The following is a 27546-nucleotide window of genomic DNA, read 5'->3' on the forward strand; positions in this document are numbered from 1 at the left end:
GCCTGTCATCATTTCATACACTTCATCATGTCACGTCTCAGCTTCCTCTCCTCCAGGGAGAATCAACCCAGCTGGGATCATAGTTATACTGCACAGACACCAGCTCTTCAGCCCAACTTGTCCATGCCGTCCAAGTTACCCGTCTGAACTAGTACCATTTGCCTGTGTTTAGCCTTGTCCTTCTAAACCTTTCCTATCCATCTACCTGTCTGAATGTCTTTTAAACATTGTCGTTATACATGCCTCTACCACTTCCTCTGCACGTACCTGTATAAAAAAGTTGCATTTCAGATCCCCAGCAAAGTTTTTCCCCTCTCACCTTAAAATTATGCCCTCTAATTTAGACTTCCCTGGCCTGGGGAACACAGCGACCATCCACCTTATCTATGACATCGATGATTGTATACACCTCTATAAGGTCACCCCTCAACCTCAAGAGAATAAAGCCACAGCTGATCCAGTCTCTCGTTAAGACTCAAGCCCCTCAGTTATAGGAAAGATGTAATTAATATGGAAAGTGTGCAGAAAACATTCACCAGGATGGGTTTGTGGGATGTTATAGGGATGAAGGGATGAAGGGGATAGGCTTAAGAAGGGAAACGTTGACGAGAGACAGCAGGGGCAACCTTAACACTCAGAAGGCAGAACACACACACACACACACATGGAATGAGGCTTTCGTACAAAGCTGAGAAGTAAATACAATTACACTTTTAAAAAAAGCATTTGTTTAAATATATGGTCAGGAAGGTTGTAGAGGGGGCACAGTGGCGCAGCGGTAGAGTTGCTGCCTTACAGCACCAGGGACCCGGGTTCGATCCTGACTCCGTCTGAACGGAGTTTGCTCGTCCTCCCCGTGACTTGCGTGGGTTTTCTCCGGGTGCTCCGGTTTCCAGCTACACTTCAAAAGCGTGCAGGTTTATAGGTTAATTGTCCTGGTAAAATTGTCCCCAGTGTGTGTGGGATGGTGTTAATGCGAGGGGGTCGCTGGCTGGTGCGGACTCAGTGGGCCAAATACAGGCAAATGGGACTAGCCAGAGAGCCAACTTGGTCACTATGGACAGAGAGGGTCAAAGGGCTTGAGTAGTCTCTGAGTAGTGATTGTGAGCACAAACCATATATCTCACACTTCCGTGCTACACAGTTCTATAACTCTGTGACTCAATTACATAGATGACGATTTCTTACTTTAAGGGGACCTATTCTCTCACTAGTTTTATTACTGCTACAGTATATTGATGGAATCTCTTAGAATTCTGCTTTACCTTATCTTGCTAAACAATTTCACGTCCACCTTTTATGCTTCTAATTTCCCTATGAAGTGAACTCTCCCAACCCTTCTGCTCTTCAAGGGATTCTCTTGACACCAGCTGTCTATGCTTAACTAATGCCTCCTTCTTGTTCCTTGTCATTGCCTCATAATCACTTCATGAACTGCTGTTCCCTATCCAATATCTGCTAATAACTCAAGCCTCCAATCCAGTCAACATCCTTGTGAACTTTTTTGGAACCCTCTCAAAATCAATCACATCTTTCCTGTACTTAGGAAGCAAGAAATGGTAATAGACTCATGGACATGTGTTGCAATGCAGAATTAAGTACCAATGCTAGCCAACATGTGTGAAGTTGGAGTTTCAGACTTTAAACTGTACATCGGATGCTTTGCTTTCAGCTGCACAACTCAAATTCCTTACACACATGCACATGCATACATGCACACACATATGAACACACACACACACACACACACACACACACACACACACACACACACACACACACACACACACACACACACACACACACAGAATATCCGGAGACATGCACATGAATACACAGACACAATTGCAAACACGTACAAACATACACACACATGCACTTGGTGCAAAAATACACAGAACGTGCACTAGTGAATATATGGCGACACACATACACACACATGAACACAGGCACAAATACCCACAAATGTACACGAGAGAGAAAAATTATTGCAAGTTAACATCAAAACATTTGATGGAGGTGTTTGGAAAACATTGTTTATGCAGAGAGCGATGGGTGCCTTAAACATGCTGCCAGGGGTGGTGGTGGAGGCATTTACAACTGTGGCATGTGAGACTTTTAGGTAGGCACAAATCTGCAGAGAATAGAGGGAACTAGACCACGTAGGCAGGGGGATTACTTTAATTTGGCAACATGTTCGGCACGGTCATCAAGGGGCAAAGGGCCTGATGTTATGCTGTGCTATGTTCTAGAGTCACACAGTGTGGAAACAGGCCCTTCAGTCCAACTTGCCCTATCCTTGGCCTTGACCTAAGCTGGCAGATGCCCAAGCCACATAAACGGACAGGTAATGCACGAGATTCAACACAAGCTTCAATTTTGTGACCCCCTACTTAATCTGCAGCAGCCTCTGTACAAGGAATTACGATCAAAACTGATTGTTTTCAGTGAGCTGTGATTAAACTGCTTGGCTTAGTTTCTATGTCGCATTGTTTTTATGCCGAAGAAAGGCATCAAAAGCATCTTGTGAGATGGAACGGGTCCGTCCGCTTGCAGGGCACCTTTTGAATTCTTACCTACAACATCTCTCGGGACCTTCCAGTGAGGAACCTCTGTACATTATTTACTATTATCATGTAGAAAACATGGCAGCCAGATGTACAGCGCAAATCTTCATTTTACTCACACTTGGCTCAGTATTTATTGCCCAGCCCCATTTCACTTCCCATTTAAGAGGCATGAATATCACGGCTCCATCTGCAGTCACATATTATGCCAGGCAGATTTTTTTATAACAAGTTTCTGAATTCATGTTCAAGATTACTCATGTGATGTAAAAAAAAAAAACTGATTGAATTCATTACTTGATTTTTAATTTCACAGTTTTAGTGGAGACATTTGAACTCTCACTCCACCAGGTGTCTGTTTACTAGCTCAATCTCCACACTCCAGTCCACACAAACAGCAAATCTTCACTCCTTGTTATGGGGCTCGGGTAAATTGAAAGTGTTTCATGGAGTGGGCATTGGTGGTGAGGCCAGCTTGAATTACTCACCTCTAATTGCCCTTTTGAGAAGCTGATGATGAATTGTTTTCTTGAACTATTGTTGGTCTTTTGCTGAAGGTGCTTTTTCACCTGAATTGATTGAACTGATTGGTTGCAAGATACAGCATGGAAACTAACCCTTTGGCCCACCGAGCACACACCAAGCATTGATCACCTGTTCACACCAGCTTCATGTCACCTTACTTTCCCACCTACTCTCCGCACATTAGGAGCAATTTACAGAGGCCTAGTAACTAACCAACCTGTATGTCTTTGGGATATGCGAAGAAACTGGAGCGCCTGGAAGAAACCCACACAGTCACAGGGAAAACGTGCAAACTCCACGCAGACGTCACCCGAGGTCAGGATTGAACCTGAGTCTCTGGTACTGTGAGGCAGCACCTCTACCAGCTGCACTGCTGTGGTGCCTGAATTGTGCTGGTCCAGTAATAGTAAAGTTGCAAGAGGGGAGACAGCAGATGCTAGTGCTCTCATATAGCTGTTGCCCTTCTCATTCTAGGTGGTAAGGTTTGTCAGTATGTAAAGTGTACTTGAAGTAGCATTGGGGAGTTAATGGTGATGGTACAAAATGTGGATTACTGGGAGCGATTAGCTTAGTTTACCTTAGAGACCCAGCATGGAAACAGGCCCTTTGGCTGACAGGGTCCACACAGACCAGCAACCCCCCCCCCCCCCCCCCCCCCCCCCTCTCCCTACACTTGTTCTATCCTACACACTGGAGACAATTTACAGAAGTCAATTAACCTACAATCCTGCACGTCTTTGGTGTGTGGGAGGGAACTGGAGCACCCGGAGAAAGCCCACACCGTCACAGGGAGAACATACAAATTTTGTACAGACAGCACTCGTAGTCAGGATCGAACCCGGGTCTCTGGCGCAGTAATGCAACAGCTCTACCTCTGTGCCACTGTGCTGCCCCACAGTGAAGTAGAGTGTATCGGTGGACATCCTACTCGTAGCTTGTTATGCTCTGGATGATGACAAACTGTTGGAGTTTCATCCATCCTGATAAGTGGAACAAATAAAACCACATCCTTTAAATGGTGGACATTGGCATCTGTGTTTACCAGAGACACTGGAGTCAAATCTCACCTGAGGCTATGACGTCCAACCCCACTAAAGATACTGGTGTTTGCCCCAGCTAGAGACACTACAGACTCCCACCACCAAAGTCACTGGAGATTCACCCTACCTGAGACACTAGAGTCCACCCCCACCAGAGACACTCGGGTCCACCCCCACATAAGACACTTGAGTCTAACCTCACTAGAGATACTGGACTATATCTTCAATGGGACACATGGATGTTTACCTCCACTGGAGGCAGTGAAGTCTACCACCACCAAAGACACTGATGAGTCCCCCAACCAGCATGGCAGCATGGTGGTACAACAGTAGAGTTGCTGCCTTACAATGCCAGGGACCTGGGTTCGATCCTGACTGCGGGAGCTGTCTGTATGGAGTTTGTACAATCTCCCCGTGATCACGTGGGTTTTCTCTAGGTGCTCCGGTTTCCTCCCTCAATCAAAGACGTACAGGTTTGTAGGTTAATTGGCTTTGGTAAGAAATATAAATTGTTCCTAGTCTGCGTAGGATAGCGTCAGTGTACGGGGGACGGCGCGGACTCAATGAGCCGAAGGGCCTGTTTCCACGCTATATCTCTAAACTAAACCAAACTAAACATAACACTAGAGTCTACCCCACCAGAGTCACTGGACATTCACCCCACCTGAGACACTTGAGTCTACCTCCACAAGAGCCTCTGGTGCTTCAGCAAGGTGCCTGATTCCCTTGCAATGTACCCATTAAGGGGGAACCTGCTGCGGGGGGGAGAAGAATAATTAAATCTCTCTGGTTTTATTTCTCGGAGAAGTAACTTCAAATTCTATTTTCTCTCTCTCGTGCAGAATAACTGCAAGAGCGAAGTGCAGATAAAGTTTTGACGGGGAATTGAAACTTGGCAGTGATGCTGGTTGAACTCAGGCTCTCATTTGAAAGGTTTCATATCTGCCAGATTCTTTCACGCAAGCAGCCTAAGCCTCCCTTCTCAGTGCTGCAAGCCTTTCTCGGAAACGATATTTTAGATACTTCATTGGGTTCATTTCCTCAGCAAACTCTCAGCCTTCAGACAGCATTCAAGGTAGGTTCTAGCAAGTACCAATTGCTAAATCTTCAACTCTTTTGTATTTAAACCTCTGGGTTGAAAAACGAATCGTTAAACCCAGGGTTAACTCTTTACTCGCTGCCAAATTTGGAGGCAGTTAGTTTTATTGATGAAGTACTTTTGATTCAGAGTTTTGCTCACAATTTTGTATTAAGGAATCTTTGGCATTTTGTAGAGAGAATGTACCCTTAATATCAAGCTGAAATAAAATTAAAAAAAAAATCTTTACAGTCAGTAATAATGCAAATGCATCTGTTCCATATTCAGAAGTAACTGATCGCATCTTTGGAATTACATTTTATTCCTTTATAGTATTCCTATTGCAATGTCGGGGCAGGGATGGTTAGGTGTATTTTGTACGGTCTGCTTCCACAGGCAAAAGAGATTTGAGCAATTGCAATTATTCATTAACGTGATTTCAACACAAATAGGCTGTTTGAATGTGAAAGTTAGTGGTTCCTGATCCTGACCGTTTATTTACATATTCTGGTACTGACCATTGATTAGTATTGTGTTAGATAGTCTGAGTTAAACAGCATAGTCCCTTCAGTTCAACTTGACCATGTTGACAAAGTTGCCCACTTGAGCTAGTATCATTTGCCTTAATTTGGACTACAGTATTATGCCTCTAAACCTTTCTTATCCATGTACTTGTCCAATGTTGTTTAAACATTGTAATTGTACCCATCTCCCCCACACCCTTTGACAGCTTGTTTCACATGCCCTCCACATTCTGTGTGCAAAATGTTACTCCTCAGGTCCCTCTTGAAGTTTCCCTCTCTCATCTTAAGCTACACCCTCTAGTATGAGGGAAATCAAGAAACTGCAGATGCCAGACCCTTGAGCAAAAAAAAACAGGCAGCATCCGTGGAAAAAATAGACAGATGACCTTTTGTGTCAGGACCCTTCTTCACCAGACTGACCTAAATTGTTTAGGGTGGTCACGGTGGCGCAGTGGTAGAGTTGCCGCCTTACAACGAATGCCAGCGCCCGAGACCTAGGTTCGATCCTGACTATGGGTGCTGTCTGTGCAGTGTTTGTACGTTCTCCCCATGTTATGCGTGGGTTTCTCCGAGATCTTCGGTTTCCTCCCACACTCCAAAGACGTACAGGTTTGCAGGTTAATTGGCTTGGTAAATGTAAAAATTGTCCCTAGTGGGTGTAGGATAGTGTTAATGTACAGGGATCGCTGGTTGGCGCGGACCCGGTGGGCCGAAGGGCCTGTTTCCGCGCTGTATCTCTAAACTAAATGCTGCCTGGTTCAATGGGATCCTCCAGCACTTTGTTTTTCTTTCCCTCTAGTTAAAGACTTCCCTCTCATGTGAAAAAGATGTGAACTTAACTACTACTCTCATGATTTTATCAACCTTAATAAGGCCACCCCTCAACCTCCTAAGGTCTGGGAAAAATTCCCAACTTATTAAGTCTCTTATAACGCACACCTTCCTGTCCCAGTAACATGCGCATCTTTACTGCACCATTTCCAGCCTAATGACATTCTTCCTGGTGTCTATCTATGTCTAGTGAAGAGTCACAAGCTGAGTTGTACACTGGACTGCACTCAATACTCCAAGGATGTTCTGGACAATAACTTGTACAGTTGTATCGTATGTCCAATCTTTTGAACCTCAATGCCCTGGCCGATAAAGGAAGGAATGGCAAACACCATCTTCACCACCCTATTTACCTGTACGGCCACTTTGAGAAAATTATGCTCTTTTTATTATCAGTCACTCTGTACTACAATACTTTCCAAAGCCCTATTGTTTGGTTTGCAAGTCCCACCAAGTTCTTACTTATCACAATTCAGCACTTTGCACTTGTTCGAGATAAATTCCATCCGCAATTCTGCTCGATTCTACTGAGATATTAGATGACCATCTTCGCTGTTCACTATGCAAACGATGTTGGTGTCATCTGCAAACTTATGCCATTTATATTCATGTTGAAATTGTTAAAAGAGATGACAAACAACAGTGGACCCAGAACTGATCCCTGTGGCACACCACTGGACACAGGCATCCAATCTGAATACCAACCTTCCACCACCATCCTCTGATTCCTACCACTAAGCTTGCTTTGTTTCCAACTGGCTAGCTCACCCTGGGTCCCATAGATCTACTCCATCCAGACCAGCCTACCAACACATGTCTTTGTCAAAGGCCTTGTTGTTCTGAACAGGAGGGGACGGTCCTACTTTGGATTGAACTTTGTTCCGAATGGGAAGCAGTAGAGGTTAGTTCCTCTTCTCCCTCTGGGCAAAGTCTGGTGCCAGATCCTTGGACCGAATGAGAGATCCAGAAGAAGCCCAGCCTGTAAATACCATGTGGTTGCCACGTGGGCCAGGAATATGTCTGGCCATCCATCTATGTAGCATGTAGAGTCTGAAGAAGGGTTTTGGCCCGAAACGTTGCCTTTTTCCTTCGCTCCATAGATGCTGCTGCACCCGTTGAGTTTCTCCTGCATTTTTGTGTACCATCTATGTAGCAGACCATCTACTGGAGGCTGGAATAGAACCTGCACTTCACCTGCCATTACTTATTTGTGCGTTCCTCTCACCTGAAAACTGTGTGAGCTATTAAAACATAACGTGTTATAGTCATCTTTATGCATTCAGCGGATCAATGGAACTGCCTCTGCCTGTGTCACAAACTGAACTTTAATAACCTTGTCCAATGGCACTGCCTTCCACGTGGGAATTACTGGGGAAAGATCTACTACACAGGGTGGAGTACATGGAAATGAGCATATCCCAGTGGACACCCCATTAACAGGCATGGCAAGTGCAAGCAGGGTTTTCCACTACTCCTTGAAGAGTGAACTATGTGGGTGGCAGCTGTTAATCTGGTAGGAATACTGGAACACTGATGACATCAGTGGGTCGAGGATGGTTCATGTCTTCTCTACTTTCTCATATTTACCCACAAATAGTTTGCAAGCATCTTATTTTCTTGAGGATGGCACCACTTTAAATGCAAATTGTTTTGTTAGAATTATGTTCACACATTAATCTCTGAGGATTTATAGTTATCATCTAAATGTTTTGGCAAATTATCTCCAATACCTATCTTCATATCCCTCACCAGAAGGAATCCAAGACGTTGGAAGCCCCTTTGGAAATGAAGTAGTGCTTATGTTTAAAGTGTCCACAGTCATCCCAATTACAACATATTTGGGACACATTTCTGGCAGAATATACAGGGTAAGATGACATGTTTGTTTCAGACTCCAAAATGATTTGCTCCATTGTCATAACTATTTTATTTTTATATTGCTGTCAGATAGGACAATGTCGCATCGAATACATCACGTGGGATTGGTTCTGCTGTTGCTCCTGATGGGGTCGTCAGCTGAAGACACTTGCCCAGCCTCCCCAATCCATGGGAGTCCCGGGCTCCCTGGAATTCCTGGACGTCCTGGGGAAAATGGTCTGGATGGACTACAAGGGATGAAAGGAACTTCAGGTAATTCACTGATGTCCAGCTTTCTAAATCTCCTTTAATGATAATACTGTCAAATCTAATCTCAGAAAATTGTCTGAATTCAGAGTTATAGAGTGATGCAGAGTGGAAACAGACCCTTCGGCCCAACTTACCCACACCAGCCAACATGTCCCAGCCACACTAGTCCCACCTTCCAGCGTTTGATCCACATCCCTCCAAACCTGTTCTATCCATGTACTTATCTAGCTGTTTCTTAAATGTTGGGATAGTCCCTGCCTCAACTACCTCCTCTGGCAGCTTGTTCCATACAACCACCACCCTTTGTGTGAAAAAGATACCCTTCTGATTCCTATTGAATCTATTCCCCTTCACCTTAAACCTATTTCCTCTTGTCCTCAGTTCACCTACTCTGGGCAAGAGACTCTGCGCATCTACACAATCTATTCCTCTTATGATTTTATACACTTCTATAAGATCACTCCTCATCCTCCTGCACTGCAAGGAATAGAATACCTCCCCATATAGCTCAAACCCTCTAATCCTGGCAACATCCTCATAAATCTTATCTGTACCATTTCCAGCATGACAACATCTTTCCTATAATATGGTGCCCAGAACAGAACACAATACTCTTGTAAAGATCTGAGTGAAAAAAATGTGGGATGCAATTTCCGCTCCCATGCAAACTGCACTGATGATAATGTACCCTAGTTGCAGAACTAAAACTACTAAACCAGTCTAAAGATCTTCATAAAACATGCAAACCAGCAAATGAGTTCAGTTTCACTGATTACACCAAATATAAACTACCATACTCTAAAGTGAGTTCAGAATTTTCAGATAATTGGGAGTAGGGGATGGTCTTTACAGGAAGCAGGGTGGGAAGAAGTGTAGTCTAGATAGCTATGGGAGTCAGGAGGTTTGTTGTAGATGTAATTCAAAAGTCTGTCTCCTGTGATGGAGACGGTGAGACTCAGAAACCGTAGGGAGATGTCGGAGATGGTCCAAGTGAATTTGAGTGCAGGATGGAAATTAGTCGTGATCAAGTTGGTGAGTTCTGCATGGGTGCAGGAGGCAGCACCGATGCAGTTGTCAATGTGGTGGAGGTAGAGTTCGGGGATAGGGTCAGTGTACGCCTGGAACAGTGATTGTTCGATGTTCCCTACAAAGAGGTAGTCTTAGCAGTGGCCCATGTGAGTGCCCATAGCTACGCCTTGGATTTGGCAGAAGTGGGAGGAGTCAAAGAAGAAGTGTTGAAGGTAAGGACCAGCTCTGCTAGGCGGAGGAGAGTATTGGTAGATGGAAATCGTCTGGTTCTGCGGTCGGAGGAAGAAACGGAGTGCTCTAAGACCTTCCTGGTGGGGAGATGGAGGTATAAAGTGACTGGACATCCATGGTAAAGGGCCTGTCCCACTTGGGCGACTTTTTAGGCGATTGCAGGAGACTCTGTCATGTTCGCTGGTGGTCTCTGGTGAGTCTCCTTCATGGTCGCGAGGTGTTCCCGCATTCTGGGAACTAGTTGCGGTTTCAGTATGGTCGCCACAAATTTTTAGAACATGTTGAAAACATTTCTGCGACCAAAAATTGGTTGCCATGGTGCAGTTGTAGTGGGGTCGCCATGTAGATATGGGTAGTCAAGGTACTCGTAGGTAGTTTTAATTCATCGCCTTTGCTGACCGGGCATTTTCATTGGCTCATTGGGGAAAAAAACGTAAGCACGAGTACCGTACACTGTGTTAGCCGTCTTAACCTTCCTGTTCATCGCGGTGTGTGTCTGTATCACCTTGGCTTTGCACTGTGTGAATTTCAGACAGCGCTCCCCCGCTTTCCCTGGCCCCCGCCTTGGCAATGTGTTTGTGTGTGTGTGTTCCACTCTGACAGTCGCCGTTCCAGTTCCCGGTTTTTCAGGCGACTGCCGGGAAAATCGCCTAAGTGGGACAGGTCCTTAAGGATGAGAGAGTGGGGGCCTTGAAAAGGGGGTTTGGTTTTCTTAGTTGAGCACTTATCCTGGTGTTATGGCACAAGTACTTTGTATTTTAATTGTAATTTGATTAAGACAGTTCATGTGGTTTTGTCCTCCTATTTACCAGGTCCTCCTGGTTCGTTTGGGTTGCCTGGCAGTAAAGAAGAGAAGGGTGAGCAAGGCATCGAAGGCTCCACCGGAAAAGTCGGACCTGATGGTGAGGTGGGAGAAAAGGGAGAAAGGGGTGCACTGGGGGAGAAAGGTGGGCAAGGTGAAGTTGGAGACCACACAAACACCCTGAAGTCTGCCTTTTCCATGGCACGAAGCATAGACACCAAGCCAAGACCACGCAGCACAATAGTTTTTGGAAAGGAGATCAGCAATGAAGCAAATAACTACCATGCTAGGATGGGAAAATTCCAATGTAATATAACAGGCCTCTATTACTTCACATACCATGCAACTTCCAAGGGGGCACTCTGTGTCAACTTTATGCATAACAGTGACATAATAGTCAGTTTCTGTGATAATGTTCCCAACACTTTCCAAGTCAGTTCAGGGGGAGTAGTCCTTAAAGTGACTAAAGGTGATCACGTCTATCTCAAGGCTACAAATTACAATTCAATGCGAGGCACGGAGGGAGCTGACAGTGTATTCAGTGGGTTCCTCTTATTTGCCGATTAAACTGGCTGTTTGATCAGTTGTCTCTGTGGAAAACAAATAAAACATTTGATTTAATATAAAACAAAGATTTGAAACAACAGCAGTAAATGATTAATTCCTGTGCCAGAGATTTCTCTGCTTAATACAAATGAGAATATTTGACATTCTTAAGATGGAAAAGTTGGTTGTCTTTGGTGACAACATTTCAGACAATGATGTAGTAGTGATGTCCAATCCTATTGCCCTGTTTCAACATCTCAACAATTTCACTGTAGCAATTATCCTTTCTTTGATCACAAGCTGAAATCAGTTTTGATTTTTGTTATAAACCTGATTGATCTTGTTTTGAATTGGAGATTCTATGCCATTCATAACCAAATTTTGTTTGTATGTGCCTGTGAAATGGAGTCAATTATTAAAGTTGCAGATCTCCATTTTCCTTGACTCCCATTGCAATAATTCCATGTGAACATTGAGTAAAAGTCATCATTTCCACTTGTAAATTAGTAACCTTGACCTCATATTCAGTATCCAACATCTATCTATGTAAACAAGCTATGTATACCATTTGCTACAGAGGCAGAAGTTACAATGTAAGCAAAGACTTCTGTATATATACATTAAAAATTGAATTAATCTAGTCATTTTATTCAATGTTGAATTGTATGGAAAGTAAATCGTTCAAATAAAATGCTACCTATACATTCCGTGTAGTGCTGTATGCAATGTGCAGTTTATTTGTAGGCAAAAAGGTGTCAGTGTGCATCTACATAATTAAAAGTCTCATCTTGACCACTTCCGGTCTACGTTGTATATTGATTTTAGAAATAACACTACCCTATATCGGTACGATTTTGGCCATCTTACTGACAGTCCTCCTCCGCTGAGGCAACCCCGAGGATTTTCCGATCAATTAAAAATAAAAAAGTTATGAGTGTTTAAAAACTTTTGAGATCAGCTGATTGGTCCTCTCGCCTGTCAATCACCATGATGAAGGTAACGTCCCTTCCGGGGGTAGGGCAGGACTACAAAACCCGGATACCTGGACATGAGTCAGTCACTCTGAAATATCGTGAAGTAGGGGCCACAACTCTGATTCTGCTGTGAGTCTACTGAACTGTGAGTCTACTGAACTGTGAGTCAACCGGACTGTGAGTCTACCGAACTGTGAGCCTACCCTTTATGTGCTTTATGTGATTTATGTGGTTATGTGCTTTATGTGGTTATGTTTTATGTGGTTAACCCTTTATGTGCTTGCAATAAATGATTTGTTAGCCAGCAACATGCTTGCAATGAACGATGATTTGTTAGCCAGCAATGTGCTTGCAATGAATGATGATTTGTTAACCATTAATGTGCTTGCAATAAATAATTTGTTAGCCAGCAATGTACTTACAAAGAATGATAATTTGTTAACCTTTAATGTGCTTCCAAAAAATGATTTGTTAGCCCTTAATGAAATGAAATGAGTTGTTTGGCCTGCCCTGTGCTTTTGCTTTGGCTTTGCTTTGCTTGAGCTCACCTGAAATGAAAGCAAATGGATTGTATTGTTAGCTGGTCCCACCTGCCCTGTGCTTTTGCTTTTGATTTGCCTTTGCTTTCCTTGACCTCACCTGAAATGAAAGCAAATGGATTGTATTGATGGCTGGCCCCACCTGCCCTGTGCTTGACTTGACTTGAAATGGATTAACTTGACATGAAATGGATTGAAATGGATTGTTGGCCCTGCACTCACTGTGCTTGACTTGACCCACAACACCCATGCTAGCGCACCAGAATCCCCCCCCCCCCCCACTGGCCACCAATATTGGAATTGGTGGAGAAGTGGAATATTGCATTGGGAGACCAGTCCTCCTGTGTGAACCTGGGACCCAACGGGTCCCACTTAGTCTAGTATCAGTTAAAAATTAAGCTACATTTATCAACAATTTTGTTTCTATCAGTATGCCCTACTCTTCCTTTTGATATTGTAACAAATCAACTAATTTTAAAATAAACTAATTCCTGCAAAGCATTAAATCAACACATATTAAAATATAATATTAAAATAATATAAACTATAAAATTTGCCAAACCAAGTCTTTGAGATAGAAGATTCCAAATTTTATCCAAGTTGTCACCAAAAGCAATCTCCCAATTCTGTTCCTTGCTGTTGGTGTTTACGGGGGATTGTGGTTTTACAAGCTGTTATTATTGTTTAAGGGCCTAACTTAATTAATACATTTTATTTCTTAAACTTAAGTAATCATTTTGTAATAAAAATGATAAACTAGATTTAACTCTAGAGGTGCCAGTACATTGTATTGGTGCATACCATCACAAAGGAAGCGCTGGGTATAGTTTAGAGATGCAGTGCAGAAACAGGCACTCTGGCCCACCGAGTTGGCACTGACCAGCGATTCCTGCACATTAACACTATCCTACACACACACACACACACACACACACACACACACACACACACACACACACACACACACACACACACACACATTATTTGCACTTATACCATGTTAATTAACCCACAAACCTATATGTCTTTGGAGTGTGGGAGGAAACCAAAGATCTCGGGGGAAACCAACACGGTCACAGGGAGAATGTACAAACTCTGTACAAACAGCGCCCGTACTCGGGATCGAAGCCGGGTCTCCGGCGCTGCAAGCGCTGTCAGGCTGCAACTCTAGCACTGCGCCATTGTGCCACCCCATAAGTAGGAAAATGTAACAGAGAATACGCACAATGGCCTTCAAGAATCGTACCAGTATCACAAGGCACCAGACACAATGAGAAGCTTTTACGTAAGGGAAAGATGTGATTAATCTAGAGCAGGTGCAGAAAAGATTCACAAGGGATGCCGGATTGGAGGGTTTGAGCTATAAGGGACTGGATGGCCTGGGACTCATTCCCCGAAGTGAAGGAGAATGAGGAGTAACCTTGTAGTGCTTTATAAAGTGATAACGTCCATAGATATAGTTAGAGTCCTTTTCCCGCGGGTTCTAAAACCACATGGCATAAGTTTAAGGCAAAACATTTAAACAAACCTCAGGGGCAACTTTTTCACACTATGGGTGGTAGATGTATGGATCGAGCTGCCAGACGAGTTGATAGAGGCATTTGAGCGCTTCATAACAGCATTTAAAATACACTTGGGTTAGCATGGATGAGTTGGGCCCAGTGAGCTCTTTCCGTGCGATGCCTCTCTGACTCTAAGTGATGGGTAGAACCAAGTTGGTATATGTTGGGCAAATAGGGCCAGGGGAAGGTGAGGTAAGGCCATTATTCAGATAACGGCCAGCAAACGAGAGGTTGAGTCAGAAGTCAATTCAAGTCAATTCGTCAAGTTTATTATCTTAAGGGCCTGTCCCACGGGCATGCGACTGCATGCGGCGAGCGCGACCAAACCGGAAGCGGGGGCCGCGCGGAGGTCTAGTGATCCCGTACGAGTTGACGTGAAGTTCGAGCGAAGTTCGCGAGAAGTTCGCGCTAGGCGTATGCCGCCAAGACGCTGCGTACGGCATCGAGACATTGCGCACGCCCGTCGAGGCGGTGCGTATGACCTCAATGTGGCTGCGGGCCGGCAGGCCGTTGCCGCGCGGAATTTTTGGACCATGTCAGTTTTTCAGAGCCCCGCGCGATGTTGGGACCAGCTCCGCACAACTCCATACAGCTCCGGCGATCGAAGTGGGACCGGCCCCGCGAGGCTGTATGGCTCAAGCAACCACGTATGGTCGCGCTTGCTGCATGCAGTCGCATGCCTGTGGGACAGGCCCTTTATGCACAAGTAAAGTGAAGTACAAGTACAATGAAAAATCTTGCATGCAGTAGCATCACTGATACATAGACCCAATTAACACACAAAACATAAATTAAACATACATGACACAGAGAATTTCTGAAAGGAAGAAGACTGTAGAAAAAAAAAACAAGGCATGAGACATTGGTGCATAAACGAAAAGAAGGAAAGAAAGGGTAGGTGGAGCTGGGTGGGGATTGGAGGGGAAATGGCAGTGACAAGTGGAAGATGCGGTATTGTTCTTCTAGCTTGTGTTTGGCCCCACCCTGCAGGTGCCTTTGGTTGCAACAGAAGGGAAACCGTGTTTTCTGAATAAGAGGGGCAGTTCTGAAGTCCTCAAATGGCCAACCACTTCTTGGGATCAGCTACAGCAGAAATAGAGAAACCGAGAGCCGCGGACGGTGTCCTGTGAAGAGACAGGATGGGAGGAGGTAGAGTAGAGGTAGCTGCGGGAATCCATAGGTTTATCGATGATTTGGTGGAAAGTTTGTCTCCTGAGGTAGAGACAGAGAGATCTAGAAAAGGAAGAGAAGTGTGTGAAATAGTCCAGGTGAATTTGAGGCTAAGGTGACAAAGGTGATAAAATGATGAGTTCTGGATGAATGAGGGAATCAGCACCGATGCATTTGTTCATGGAGCAGAGAAGGAGCTTGGAAGAAGTGCCAAAGTAAGAACGAAAACATAGCCAACAAAAATACAGCCATAGCTGGGGCGCAAGTGAGTGTCCACGTTTACACCTTTGATTTGGAGTGGGCAGGATATAAATACAATTTGTTCAGAATATGAACATGTTCTGCCAGACAGGTGAATGTGTTGCTCCACCCAGCTCGTACTCTGTGAACAATACACGGATGGCACAATCAAGGGTGAAAAAGGTTCCCCCCCCCCCCCCCCCCCCCCCCAGATCACTTTACATTTCTTACTATGTACTGTAAATCTATGTCCTCTCGTTTTATCTACCTCTGATATTTGGAAACATTAATCTAGTCTACCATATCTTCTCTGCGAAGTACACCCATCATCATGTTATTTTACCTCTTTCATGGCCTCTTAAGCTCCTCCTCTCCAGGGAGAATAGATCCCGTCTCTCCAGTCTCTCCTCATAACTGAAATGCTCCATTAATTGAACTATCCCGATGAATCTCTCCTCTGTGCCGTCACTGACACCATCACATCTATAATGTAGTCACCACAACTCCAGTTGAGGTCTGACCAATGTTTAGTAAAGTTGGTGGATCCTCTTGTTTACTCTGACTAATGAAGGCCAGTATCCAACAAAGTCCTGTGCTCCTCAAGGCTTCGAACATCTCTACTATTCATGTTGTATGTCCTAACCTCATTAGAACTCTAAAAATACATGACCTTAAATTTATCGAATTTTAACTCCATCTGCAATTTCTCAGCCCATTTCACCAACACATCAATATCACCCTGTGGCCTTTGACTGCCCTTCACTCTGTCTCCAACTCCACCATGTTTAATGTCTTCTGAGAACTTACTGATTATGCCGCCTGCATCCATATCTAAATTGTTCAACTATATTACAAACACAGCAATGATCCCTGTGGAACATCACTAGTCACAGGAACAGAAGCACGGAAACAATCCTTCACCAGCTATTACCCTCTATTTACCATTGCCAAGCTAACTTTGGATACAATTTACCAAAATACCTCAACTCCAATGGCAGAAAATCACTATAAATGCTTTGGGCAATGCTCAGTTGAGGCCACCAAGATCTTGGACCATTTACATCAATGTGATCCAAACTCCTTTATAAAATTGCGAAACAGGATATTGTTATCTCTCGGCACCATAACAAATTCTGCAAATACTTCAGAAACATCAGATGTTGTTAATTAAAACTGTCAGCCTCTATATTTTGCGAATCAATCAATGTTCTGTTTGCATATTTGTTTCTGTTTTATACACAGTGAACACCATGAATTAAAGAGATTGGCTTGAACTCAACATGCTGTTCTCATCCTAATCTTACATGAGACAATAAATGTTTCACAAACAACTTCAGTGCCAGTAATAAAAAGGGAACTGAAAGTTGGCATTCTTGATCAGACAGAGGCGTCAGTTTGAGTTCCAGAGCTTGTACATCAAACTTCCAGACCCTCCCTCTCTCCCACTTTCCCTCCCTCCCTCTCGAAAAGCTACATGTTCATCTACAACGTTTAGAATTGTGCAAACCCATTCTGCTCCACTAAAGTCTCGCTTCTTAGAATTCTCTTTGCAAAGCTTCCATCGACATAAGGTAAGAATTCAAACCTTTGCATAAAATTCCAAAGAATAAATCTGTTTCAAATATTTTATTAACTTGTTATATTAAAATGATTCATATATTAAAGTTGAAAAAGATTAACCCCTTCAACACTAACCAATTCCATTAAGGCTTTCCTTTGATATGCAAAACGGTGTTAAATATGAAAGGGATCAGTTCATCCCTTTGATTTGTTTATTTATTTAATTTTATATTAAATGTGGAGTGAGTTGAACCAACCTTATCAGCGAATGTTATGTGATTTTGCATTGAAAGATGAATGTTGAAAGATAAATGACAACTGTAAACCATTGTCTTTAAGCCATTTTAAGAGACCTACAGTCAGCTTATATGATCTCTGACTTGATAGGAAGGAGAAGATAATGCTTTATTTGTGTGAAGATTGCACAAGCTTATTACTATCAGCAGAGTGGAGGTTAGAAAATGATATGTGCTGCCAAGAGATAGCGGAAAGAAGCTGAGCATTAAATATTGCATTATGTAATAGTTAATGTTAACACAACCTCTGGACTCTAACACCGTTAGTCAGTATTTATACTCATAGTTGGGTTGTAATCTTTATTCTTAAGTGACACGAGTTTGAGCTGTAATGCACCCTTAGAAACACAAAATACTAGGAGCAGAAGTGAGCCGTGGACTGTTTGGATCTGGCCCACCATTCAATATGATCATGACTGATCATTAACCAGTACCTGCCCCTTACAATATCCCACTTCACTACCTTTCACCAAGCTTTCCAGTCACAGCCATTGCATCTGTTGTTTCTTCACTTGTCATCATGTGGACCCTTCACCTGTAACCTCAATGGGATAGAGGTATGATCATGCCGGCCATGGCTCCTCCACTCATACACCCTCCTCCATTTGCGAACCTGTCGGCCATGATTGCTCCCATAACCAAGGCTCCGCATCCAGCCTCACTCCACCAATGGTCACTGCATTCTAGAGATACAGCATGGTAACAGGCCCATCGGCCCACCGGTCACCCGTACACTAGTTCTATCCTACACCCTAGGGACAAAGTACAGAAGCCAACCAGCCTACAAACCTGCACGTCTTTGGAATGTGGGAGGAAACCGGAGCGCCTGGAGAAAAACCACGCGGTCGCAGGGAGAACACCTACAGACAGCGCTTACAACTGTTGTCAGATACAACATCCCCATTCTTGTATTCAGTGGAAATACAATAAACTTCAGATGTTGGAATCTTGAGCAAAACGCGAAGTGCTGGAGGAGATCAGGTGGTCAGGCAGCTTCGTGGAGGGAATAGGCATACAACATTTTGGGTCGGGAACCTTCTGTCAGAAGTTCTGTGAGACCTCTCTCAATGAACCCACGTTGCTCTTATATTGTAGATATTTTCCAAAATAAGGTAATTCAACAATTTTCCTATAGCCAATGTAAGGCTCACCAGCCTGTAGGATTCTGATTTATTCTTATTGCCTTCTTAAACAAAGGAACAGCATTCTCTAGTCCTCTGATACCTTGTCTGTGGCTAAAGAGGATACAAAGATCACTGACATGGCCCCAGATATCGGCTCTCTCACCTCTCTCGATAACCTAGGATAGATCCCATCAGGTTCTGGGAACTTTTGCAGATTAATGCTCTTTAAATCTCAACTTCTCTTCCTTTCCCATGGTCACCCTATCCATGATCTTCCTCTCTATGATCTCTCCACCCGTGATCTTTCCACCCAATATCACTCCATCCATGACCACACTGTGCATGATGTCTCCACCCATGGTCAATCTCCCCATGACCACTCTACCCATGGCCACTCCACTCGTGATAATTCCACCTATGGTCACTCTATTCACGATCTCTCCATTAAACCTTTGCTCCCTGGTTTTTGACAAGGGAAACAGATCAGTTCAGTGAGTTCAGCAGCCAGGGGAACAAAGGTGCAGCAAAACAGAGAGCAAGAACGCTGAATTCTGGCTGATATGTAAGTAGTTCCTCATTTCTTTTTCAGCGGAAGTAAAGATTGATTCTTGCAAAGTTCATCAGATTTCACTTTCCTGATGTATAACAGCCCAACGCTTTGCTTTGTTAATTAAGTGACGTCTAAATGCTTTTTGCTGTCTTCATTCCTTTAGGTTTTCGGATTCTGTAGACTTGGCCGAACAAACCATGGAATCCAATTGTATTTCTCTGATGCTGCTGCTAACAGTGCTGGGTGCATTGGTATCAGGTTTAGAAACGGCCTCTGGAATTCCTGGGATACCTGGGAGTCATGGAGTACCAGGAATGTCTGGCAAAGATGGCCGAGATGGCCCGAAAGGAGCAAAAGGAGGTCCAGGTAAAACATGCAGCCACAATAAACCCACTCCCGCTCAGGGGCACCACATTTCCAACTCAGTTATTCCACTCGTGAAGCACAGGCCAAAAGCGAGCAAGTGGGATGATCCCTAGTCCACATGCTGTGGAGGCTTACAAACAGACAGCAAATGAGTCTGAAGTATGGTCTCGACCCAAAACAGCACCTAATCCTTTTCTCCAGAGATGCTGCCTGACCCGCTGAGTTACTCCAGCTTTTTGTGTCTATCTTCACGTTTCACATCAAATTCTTTGCTAATACAGCCGACAATTAATCCCGCTCTCTGTGACTGCAGCAGAAACTCCATACAACAAAACTCCTCACAGCAAAAGCTTTTCACTGTACCTCGGTACACGTGACAATAAACTAAACTGATAATCTCTCCTGCCTTAGTCATTCAGAGATTCCACAGGCGTGATGGAGTTGGGAGAAGGGAGTGAGCAGGAGAACATGGTCAGGGGGTGGAAGAGGTTAGCTGGGTTAGTGGGCTGATGTATCACTGCCCAATTGTCACTGGGACCAACCCATCAAGTCAAGTCAAGTCAACTTTATTTGTCACATACACATACAAGATGTGCAGTGAAATGAAAAGTGGCAATGCCTGCGCATTGTGCAAACAACTGCAGAACAGAATAGAACAAAATCAATATTTACATAATAGAAAAAAAACAGCACTTTTAAAAAGACACAACACAACAGTAAATTAGTCCCTGATGAGATAAGAGTTTACAGTCCTGATGGCCTGTGGGAAGAAACTCTGTCTCATCCTCTCCGCTTTCACAGCATGACAATGGAGGCGTTTGCCTGACCGTAGCAGCTGAAACAGCGTTTCTGGGGTGGTAGGGGTCCCCCATAATGTTGCTGACTCTGGATCTGCACCTTCTGATGTATAGTTCCTGTAGGAGTGCGAATGTAGTTCCCATAGTGCGTTCGGCCGAACGCACTACTCTCTCTAGAGCCTCCTTGTCCTGGGCAGAGCAGTTCCCAAACCAGATTGTGATGTTGCCGGACAAGATGCTTTAAACAGCCCCTGAGTAGAAGCACTGAAGGATCCTCAGAGAGATTCTGAATTTCCTCAGCTGCCTGAGGTGGTAAAGGCGCTGCCTTGCCTTACTCACCAGAGCGGCAGCGTGTGATGTCCATGTCAGATCCTCTGTGATGTGAACTCCCAGGTATTTAAAGCAGCTCACCCTATCCACAGTATCCCCATTTATCTCCAGTGGCGTATATGTCCTCGGATGTTGTTCTCTTCTAAAGTCCACAATCAGCTCCTTAGTTTTTATGACATTCAAGATTGCCAGATCAGCCACCTCCTCCCGGTAGGCCTTCACATTGTTATCGGAGATCGAGCCCACCACCACAGTGTCATCAGCAAACTTGATTATTGAGTTGGAGCTGAACCTAACCATACAGTCATGTGTGTACAGGGAGTACAGTAGGGGGCTGAGGACGCAACCCTGGGGGGATCCTGTGTTCAGGGTGAGGGTGCTCGATGTATGTCTTCCCATCTTGACTACCTGGGGCCTGGCGGTGAGAAAGCCCAGGACTCAGGCACGCAGGGGAGTGTTAAGCCCCAGTTCCAGCAGCTTCTCAGCAAGTCTGGTGGGGACTATCGTATTGAAGGCTGAACTGAAATCAATGAACAGCATCCTCACATCGCCCCCATTCTGGCTGTCAAGGTGAGAGAGAGCGGTGTGCAGAACCTGGGAGACCGCATCATCCGTGGATCTGTTCGAACTGTAGCGGGTCCATGTTGCGAGGGAGGAAGGCGCAGATGTGGTTCTTGACCAGCCTCTTGAAGCATCTAAGACGCCCATTATTCAGATCCACCCACTAGAAATCATACTCAAAACTCACACCTCACCCCTTACACTCACTCACACCTCACCCCTCACACTCACTCACACCTCACCCCTCACACTCACTCACACATCACACTCACTCACACCTCACCTCTCACACTCACTCACACCTCACACTCACTCACACATCACACCCTTAAACATGTTGCCCAGACAATATTCACACACACTCACACCCTCACCCTCATGCACACTCACAACATCACCCTCACCTTCACACCTACACACACTCACCTCACACCCTTACCTTGCACCTCACCCCCTAACCCCTCACACGCACTGACACCTCATACACACATACACACACACACACACACACACACACACACACACACACACACACACACACACACACACACACACACACACACACACACCTGACACACCTGACACACAACCTCTCACCTCAAATCTCACAAGTACTGGCAGCTTCACACCTCACACATTTATACTCTGAAACCTTCAATACATCGGAGGGTAGAAGAGATTAACTTGGGTCAATACATTGATGTATCCCAGCCCATTTGTCACTGGGACCAGCCCGTCTGAGACTATCACCCCTGTTTCAGATTCACCCACCCAGAGGTCATCCTCACATTTCACACCAAACAACTCACCCCCCAGACCTCACACTTCACACCTCACACACACTCACACCCATGCCCTCACATTCACACTCCACATCTCACAAAGGTGGCACAATGGCTCAGTGGTAGAGTTGCTGTCTCACAGTGCCAGAGTCCCGGGCTTGATCCTGACTACGGGGGCTGTCTGTGTGGAGTTTGCATGTTCTCCCTGTGACCGCGTGGATTTTCTTTGGGTGTTTCGGGTTCCTCCCAGGTTCCAAAGACATGCAGGTTTGTAGGTTAATTGGCTTCTGTAAATTGTCCCTAGTGTGTAGGATATAACATAGTGTATGGGTGGTGGTTGGTTGGCATGGACTTAGTGGGCCGAAAGGACCTGTTTCCACACTGTATCTCTAAACTAAACTCTTAAATGTACAGCGCAGGCACACCTTGCTCTGGTCACTTCATCACTGTGCCCTGATACCTCCATTTGACTTGGGGGCTAATCACATCTCCCCTCCTCATGACTTTATCCAACCCTTAAGGCCCACAGGCTTTCAGACTGATGTCTCGACTGTCATTCCCCACATAACCTTCAGACAGAGACGCACAGCCGGCCTAAAGTCCTTTGTAAGGCAGGCGAGGGACATTGAGTGATGGAAAGACCTTAGATCATAGGCCACTGAGTAAATTTCACAGAGGCCAACTCGAACAGAATCCCCACTGCCCATACACACTGAGTATTTATCACAATGGTACAAGTGGCATTCGATTGCTGGGCAAGTCTATGATGGTCAGAAGAAAGCGTGCACTTATGTATAACATTGCAAAATCGTCTCTCATGATATGTCGTAGAATGAAAGAGGACTGCATTCCTCAAAAAAGTGAACATGATATGTTTTCTGAAAAGGTCCCTCTGTTTCGGCTGGTGGTCTGGAGGAAAGCGGTGACAAGGGCGATCCAGGAATCATGGGCCCGATCGGGAAAAGGGGACACAGAGGACCACCAGGCATCAAAGGAGACTCAGGCATCATGGGTGTAATAGGGGAGAAGGGAAAATCAGGAGACTACAAGAGCACTTTGAAATCTGCCTTTTCTGCAAAAAGGGGCGTGTTTGTATACCCACCACGAGACATCCCCATCAAATTTACTGATATCCTGTCTAATGACCAGAACCACTACGACAGTAGCACAGGAAAGTTCACCTGCCGCATATCAGGCTACTATTACTTTGTGTACCACGCAACCGCAGATAACAACCTGTGCGTTAACATGAATAAGAACGGAGAGACGATAACTAGCTTCTGTAGTCATGGGGACTTCGTTCAGGTCAATTCAGGAGGCCTTGTGCTTCATTTGCAGGTCAGTGACAAGGTTTGGCTTGAAGCAACTGTGTACAACGCCTTAATGGGACAAAGAAATCATGACAGTGTCTTTAGTGGGTTTCTTCTCTTTCCGGATTAAGAATGATTGAAATATTGAGGGAAAATTCTCTGACGAAACACTCTGTTGGAAATTATACACCATTTGCCGATTAAAGCTTAAATAATATACTCTCTCTTCTCTAGTTCATGCCTTCTCAGTCAAAGTCAAGGTCTGAAGAAGGTTGCCAACCCAAAACGTCACCCATCCTTTATTTGCAGAGATGCTGCCTAACCCGTTGAGTTACTCCAGCTCTTTGTATCTACTGTATCTATGAGTTGTCACCTCTTTGTGAACAGGCCACAATGAATGGTATTAGGGGGATGGATATTGTGCCATGGAGCAAAGCACAGTCCTTGAAAAAGGGACAGACTTACACCAACACAATAGGTCACTGTAAGATGTAGCAATGTGGAAGTCTTGGGGCATTGTTGCTTGAGAAGCTGAACTTTGTGTCATGTTAAGTCCTCACCACAGGCCATGGTTACTGCATTGATGTTAAACTAACTTCACTGAGACGGCTGCTGAGCCTACACCAGGGTGTAAACAGCTCAGGTTTCCTTCCCTGCACTCACTGAATTGTCCCCATTTAAGATCTCGCAGGCCTGATATAACCTGGAGATAACACCAGCACCAGCCCTCACTCCAGCCCAGCCCAAACATCAGCACCAAACACAACCACCACCCCAATCAGTCCCTGCCCAACACCAGCCCCAGCCCCAACCCCATCCCCATCCCCATCCCCATCCCCATCCCCATCCCCATCCCCATCCCCATCCCCAGCCACATCCCCAGTCCTTACTCCATCCCAGCTCAACCCTCACTCCAGCCCAACCCCAAACACAACCACCACCCCAATCAGTCCCTGCCCAACACCAGCCCCAGCCCCAACCCTAGACCCATCCCCATCCCCATCCCCATCCCCAGCCACATCCCCAGTCCTTACTCCATCCCAGCTCAACCCTCACTCCAGCCCAACCCCAAACACAACCACAACCCCATTCAGCCCCAGCCCCAACACCAGCGCCAACCACAGTCCATAGCCCCATCCCCATCCACATCCTTAGCCCAACCTTAATTCCTTCCCAAGCTCCAGCCCCACCCTCAGAGCTACCCCAGCCCAACCTCAGCCCCGAACCCAATGTGAAGTTTGGATATTATGCATCATAATATGTTCAATGTGATATACCGCTGTCTTTTTCATCGCAGTTGCCACCTATTTGGCTGTTAATTGCTTGGCCTGGAAGCAAATTACATCCCTCAAACATATTGGCAATCTCTCAATTTACAAAATCTTTGTTGTGCAGTGCAAAACCTGACAATTATATTTTTGAAAGATCATATCATACACACAATATAAAAAGTATGCTGGAAGAATGTACTACTTGCAGTATAAATACATTGTAATATTTTGTTAACTTCGTAAATACCTGATTATTTCAAGATGAATTTCAAAGGACCAACATATATCTGAAAGTCTAGTTCACAGGAATAGTTATTGTCTCTCCTCACTGTGGAAACCCTCACTCTATTAATGTCGTGGGGATTGAGTAGAAGATAAATAATTTTTGTCATTTATTGGGTTTTTTTCAATGCTTTCTTCCAAAAACCTATTTCCACATATGAAATGTATATGAAGATATTACTGAACTATTAGAGAAAATGTTCAATAAAAATGTCTTAGATTGAGAATTTCGTTCTCTGCCTGATGTTTCTGATTTCAATTCACAGCCACTTCAATGCTGCCAAATTCAATCAATAAGTTAATGATGAAGATAGACCATGCTTTGCAAAACAGTTTCCAGGTAGTACCATGGAGTTTCAAAGTGCAAACCAGGAACAGTATGTGTATTTGATGCTCAGAGTCTCAGGTTTCACTCTGCCTTTTAAAATAAATAAGCGTTTAATATCCAGTGAACACATTATAGAATCATAGAGTCATCGAGCCATACAGTGCGGAAACAGGCCCTTCGGCCTAACTTGTCCCAACTACACTAGTCCCACTTTGTCCATATCCCTCCGAACCTGTCCTATCCATGTACCTGTCCAACTGTTTCTTAAATGTTGGGAGAGTCCCTGCCTCAACTACCTCTTCTGGTAGCTTGTTCCATACAACCTTTGTGTGAAAAAGTTACCTATTAAATCTTTTCCCCTTCACCTTAAATCTACGTCCTCTGGTCCTCGATTCACCTACTCTGGGCAAGAGACTCTGTGCATCTATCCAATCTATTCCTCTCATGATTTTATAAACAAGTGTAATAAGCGTAATAATTAATGCAATTATTTTGTCAGTGTGTTTCATATTGCTGTTCACCATAAAGAACACAGTGATGGCCTGATGCGGCAAAAGAAGTGAATATTCTCAGAACTGAAGAGACGCTCCCAAAGGAAATCAGCAATTCTCTTTAAAAAAACACAACATAGCCACATTTCTTCCACTACCAAGTATCAGAGAACTGAGCATGAGAGTAAACTTGGATTTTGCAGTGCCCACTGCAGCTGAAGTTGTGAAGATCAATAAACATTTTGGCATTCAAAACGTTTCCTCTGATACCCTTGCTCCAAGGTCAGGCCAGGAGATAAGAGATATGCGTCCATTAGTGCAGGATGGTTGGGGCAACAAAATTAGACTGGGGCTTTTAGTGACATTTGAGTTGGGGTAGCAGATTGGCGTGAGGGGGATTGTTGGGGGCAACTTTAATGAGGAGTTGTGGCAATAGCAGACATTAATATAAGCAGGAAAGACACTTCAAACCAATGTAGGGATGGCTGCATAAATAACCACCATTGAGAAGATACTAGGCAACCAGCTCACAATTGGAAGCTCCTTAAATGATTTGCTTTTGAAACTAACATGACAGCTCTGGTTATTTTGTGGACAATAGGACTGTCTGATTAGTGTACATCAAACCAGGCCCACAAGTCCTCAGTTAAGATATTCTTCATCATTGTGACAGAGATCAAGTGACATTCCACTTCTTGACCACAGCTTCATTGGCTGATCCAGGACAAATTGTTTGTGATATTTACACCAAGGAACTTGAAAGCTTTCGACCATCTCCACTTTGTCACCATTGATGCTTCTGTGGCATGTACCCCATCTCACTTCCTGAAGGCGGTGACCAGCTCTTTTGCTTTGCTGACATTGAAGAAGCGGTTGTTGCTCTGACACCAAGCTTACAATCTCCTTCATGAACTCTGTCTTGTCAATGTTCGATATCTATCACACTACAGTGGTGTCATCTACAAACTTAGAATTAGAGTAGGAGCAAAATTTGGCTGTGCAGTAATAAGTATACAGGAAGTATAGTAAAGGGTTGGGAACACTGGTATTGAGAATTAGCGTGGGGAATATTTAGTCACCTATCCTCGTTGACTGTGGTTTAATAGGTAAAGAAGTTGAGGCCCAGTTGCAGACGGGGATTCTGACTCCCAGGTCCAGGAGTTTGGAGATGAGTTTTGCTATGATTAAGGTGTGAAGCAGGAGCTATAATCAATACATTTTCTGAATGGTTTGAAGGAGGGTCCAGAATCCCGATCCAAATCATCAGGCTGAAGAAGGATCCCAACCCGAAATGTCACTTATCCATGTTCTCCAGCGATGTTTCCTGACCCACTGGGTACTTTGTTTTTGTAAACCAGGCTAATGGATATGCAGGAACTTTGTGGGGTTTTTTGTAAACCAACATCTGCAGTTCCTTGCTTTTCCAAGGTGTTTTCTTTGGTAAGTTTGCTGATGTAACTAAAATTGGTGGAGTTACAGATTGTCAAGAAAGTTGGCAAAGGTTATACTGTGATATATATCAGTCGGAAATTTGGCGAAAGAAATAGCTGTTGTGTTTAATCCAGACATTTTAAAAGGTCAAATGTAGGAGGAAAGTATACCCTTATGCCCCTGTCCCACTTAGGAAACCTGAACGGAAACCTCAGGAGACTTTGCGCCCCACCCAAGGTTTCTGTGCGGTTCCCGGAGGTTGCAGGTGGTTGCCGGAGGTTG

General features: G+C 44.5%; 2 protein-coding genes across 3 annotated transcripts; both read left to right on the forward strand.

The window, feature by feature from the left end:
• Positions 1 to 5050: 5050 nt before the first annotated feature.
• On the forward strand, positions 5051 to 12095 carry LOC116990425 (complement C1q subcomponent subunit B-like). Of its 2 annotated transcripts, XM_033048080.1 has the most exons (4): positions 5051 to 5207; positions 8318 to 8433; positions 8504 to 8695; positions 10765 to 12095. In XM_033048080.1, exons 3-4 carry the CDS (start codon positions 8521 to 8523, stop codon positions 11319 to 11321), a joined length of 732 nt encoding a protein of 243 aa, XP_032903971.1. In that variant the 5' UTR covers positions 5051 to 5207; positions 8318 to 8433; positions 8504 to 8520; the 3' UTR covers positions 11322 to 12095. The 2 variants fall into 2 exon arrangements, with proteins under 2 accessions (XP_032903971.1, XP_032903970.1); XM_033048079.1 differs by lacking the exon at positions 8318 to 8433 and having other exon boundaries at positions 5052 to 5207.
• Positions 12096 to 17143: 5048 nt separating this feature from the next.
• Positions 17144 to 25232, forward strand: LOC116990399 (complement C1q subcomponent subunit C-like). The gene is made up of 3 exons (XM_033048012.1): positions 17144 to 17356; positions 19479 to 19681; positions 23038 to 25232. The coding sequence occupies exons 2-3, from the start codon at positions 19513 to 19515 to the stop codon at positions 23589 to 23591; spliced, it is 723 nt and encodes a 240-aa protein (XP_032903903.1). The 5' UTR covers positions 17144 to 17356; positions 19479 to 19512; the 3' UTR covers positions 23592 to 25232.
• Positions 25233 to 27546: the final 2314 nt, after the last annotated feature.

Source organism: Amblyraja radiata, chromosome 31, assembly GCF_010909765.2.
Source record: "Amblyraja radiata isolate CabotCenter1 chromosome 31, sAmbRad1.1.pri, whole genome shotgun sequence".
Lineage (NCBI taxonomy): Eukaryota > Metazoa > Chordata > Chondrichthyes > Rajiformes > Rajidae > Amblyraja > Amblyraja radiata.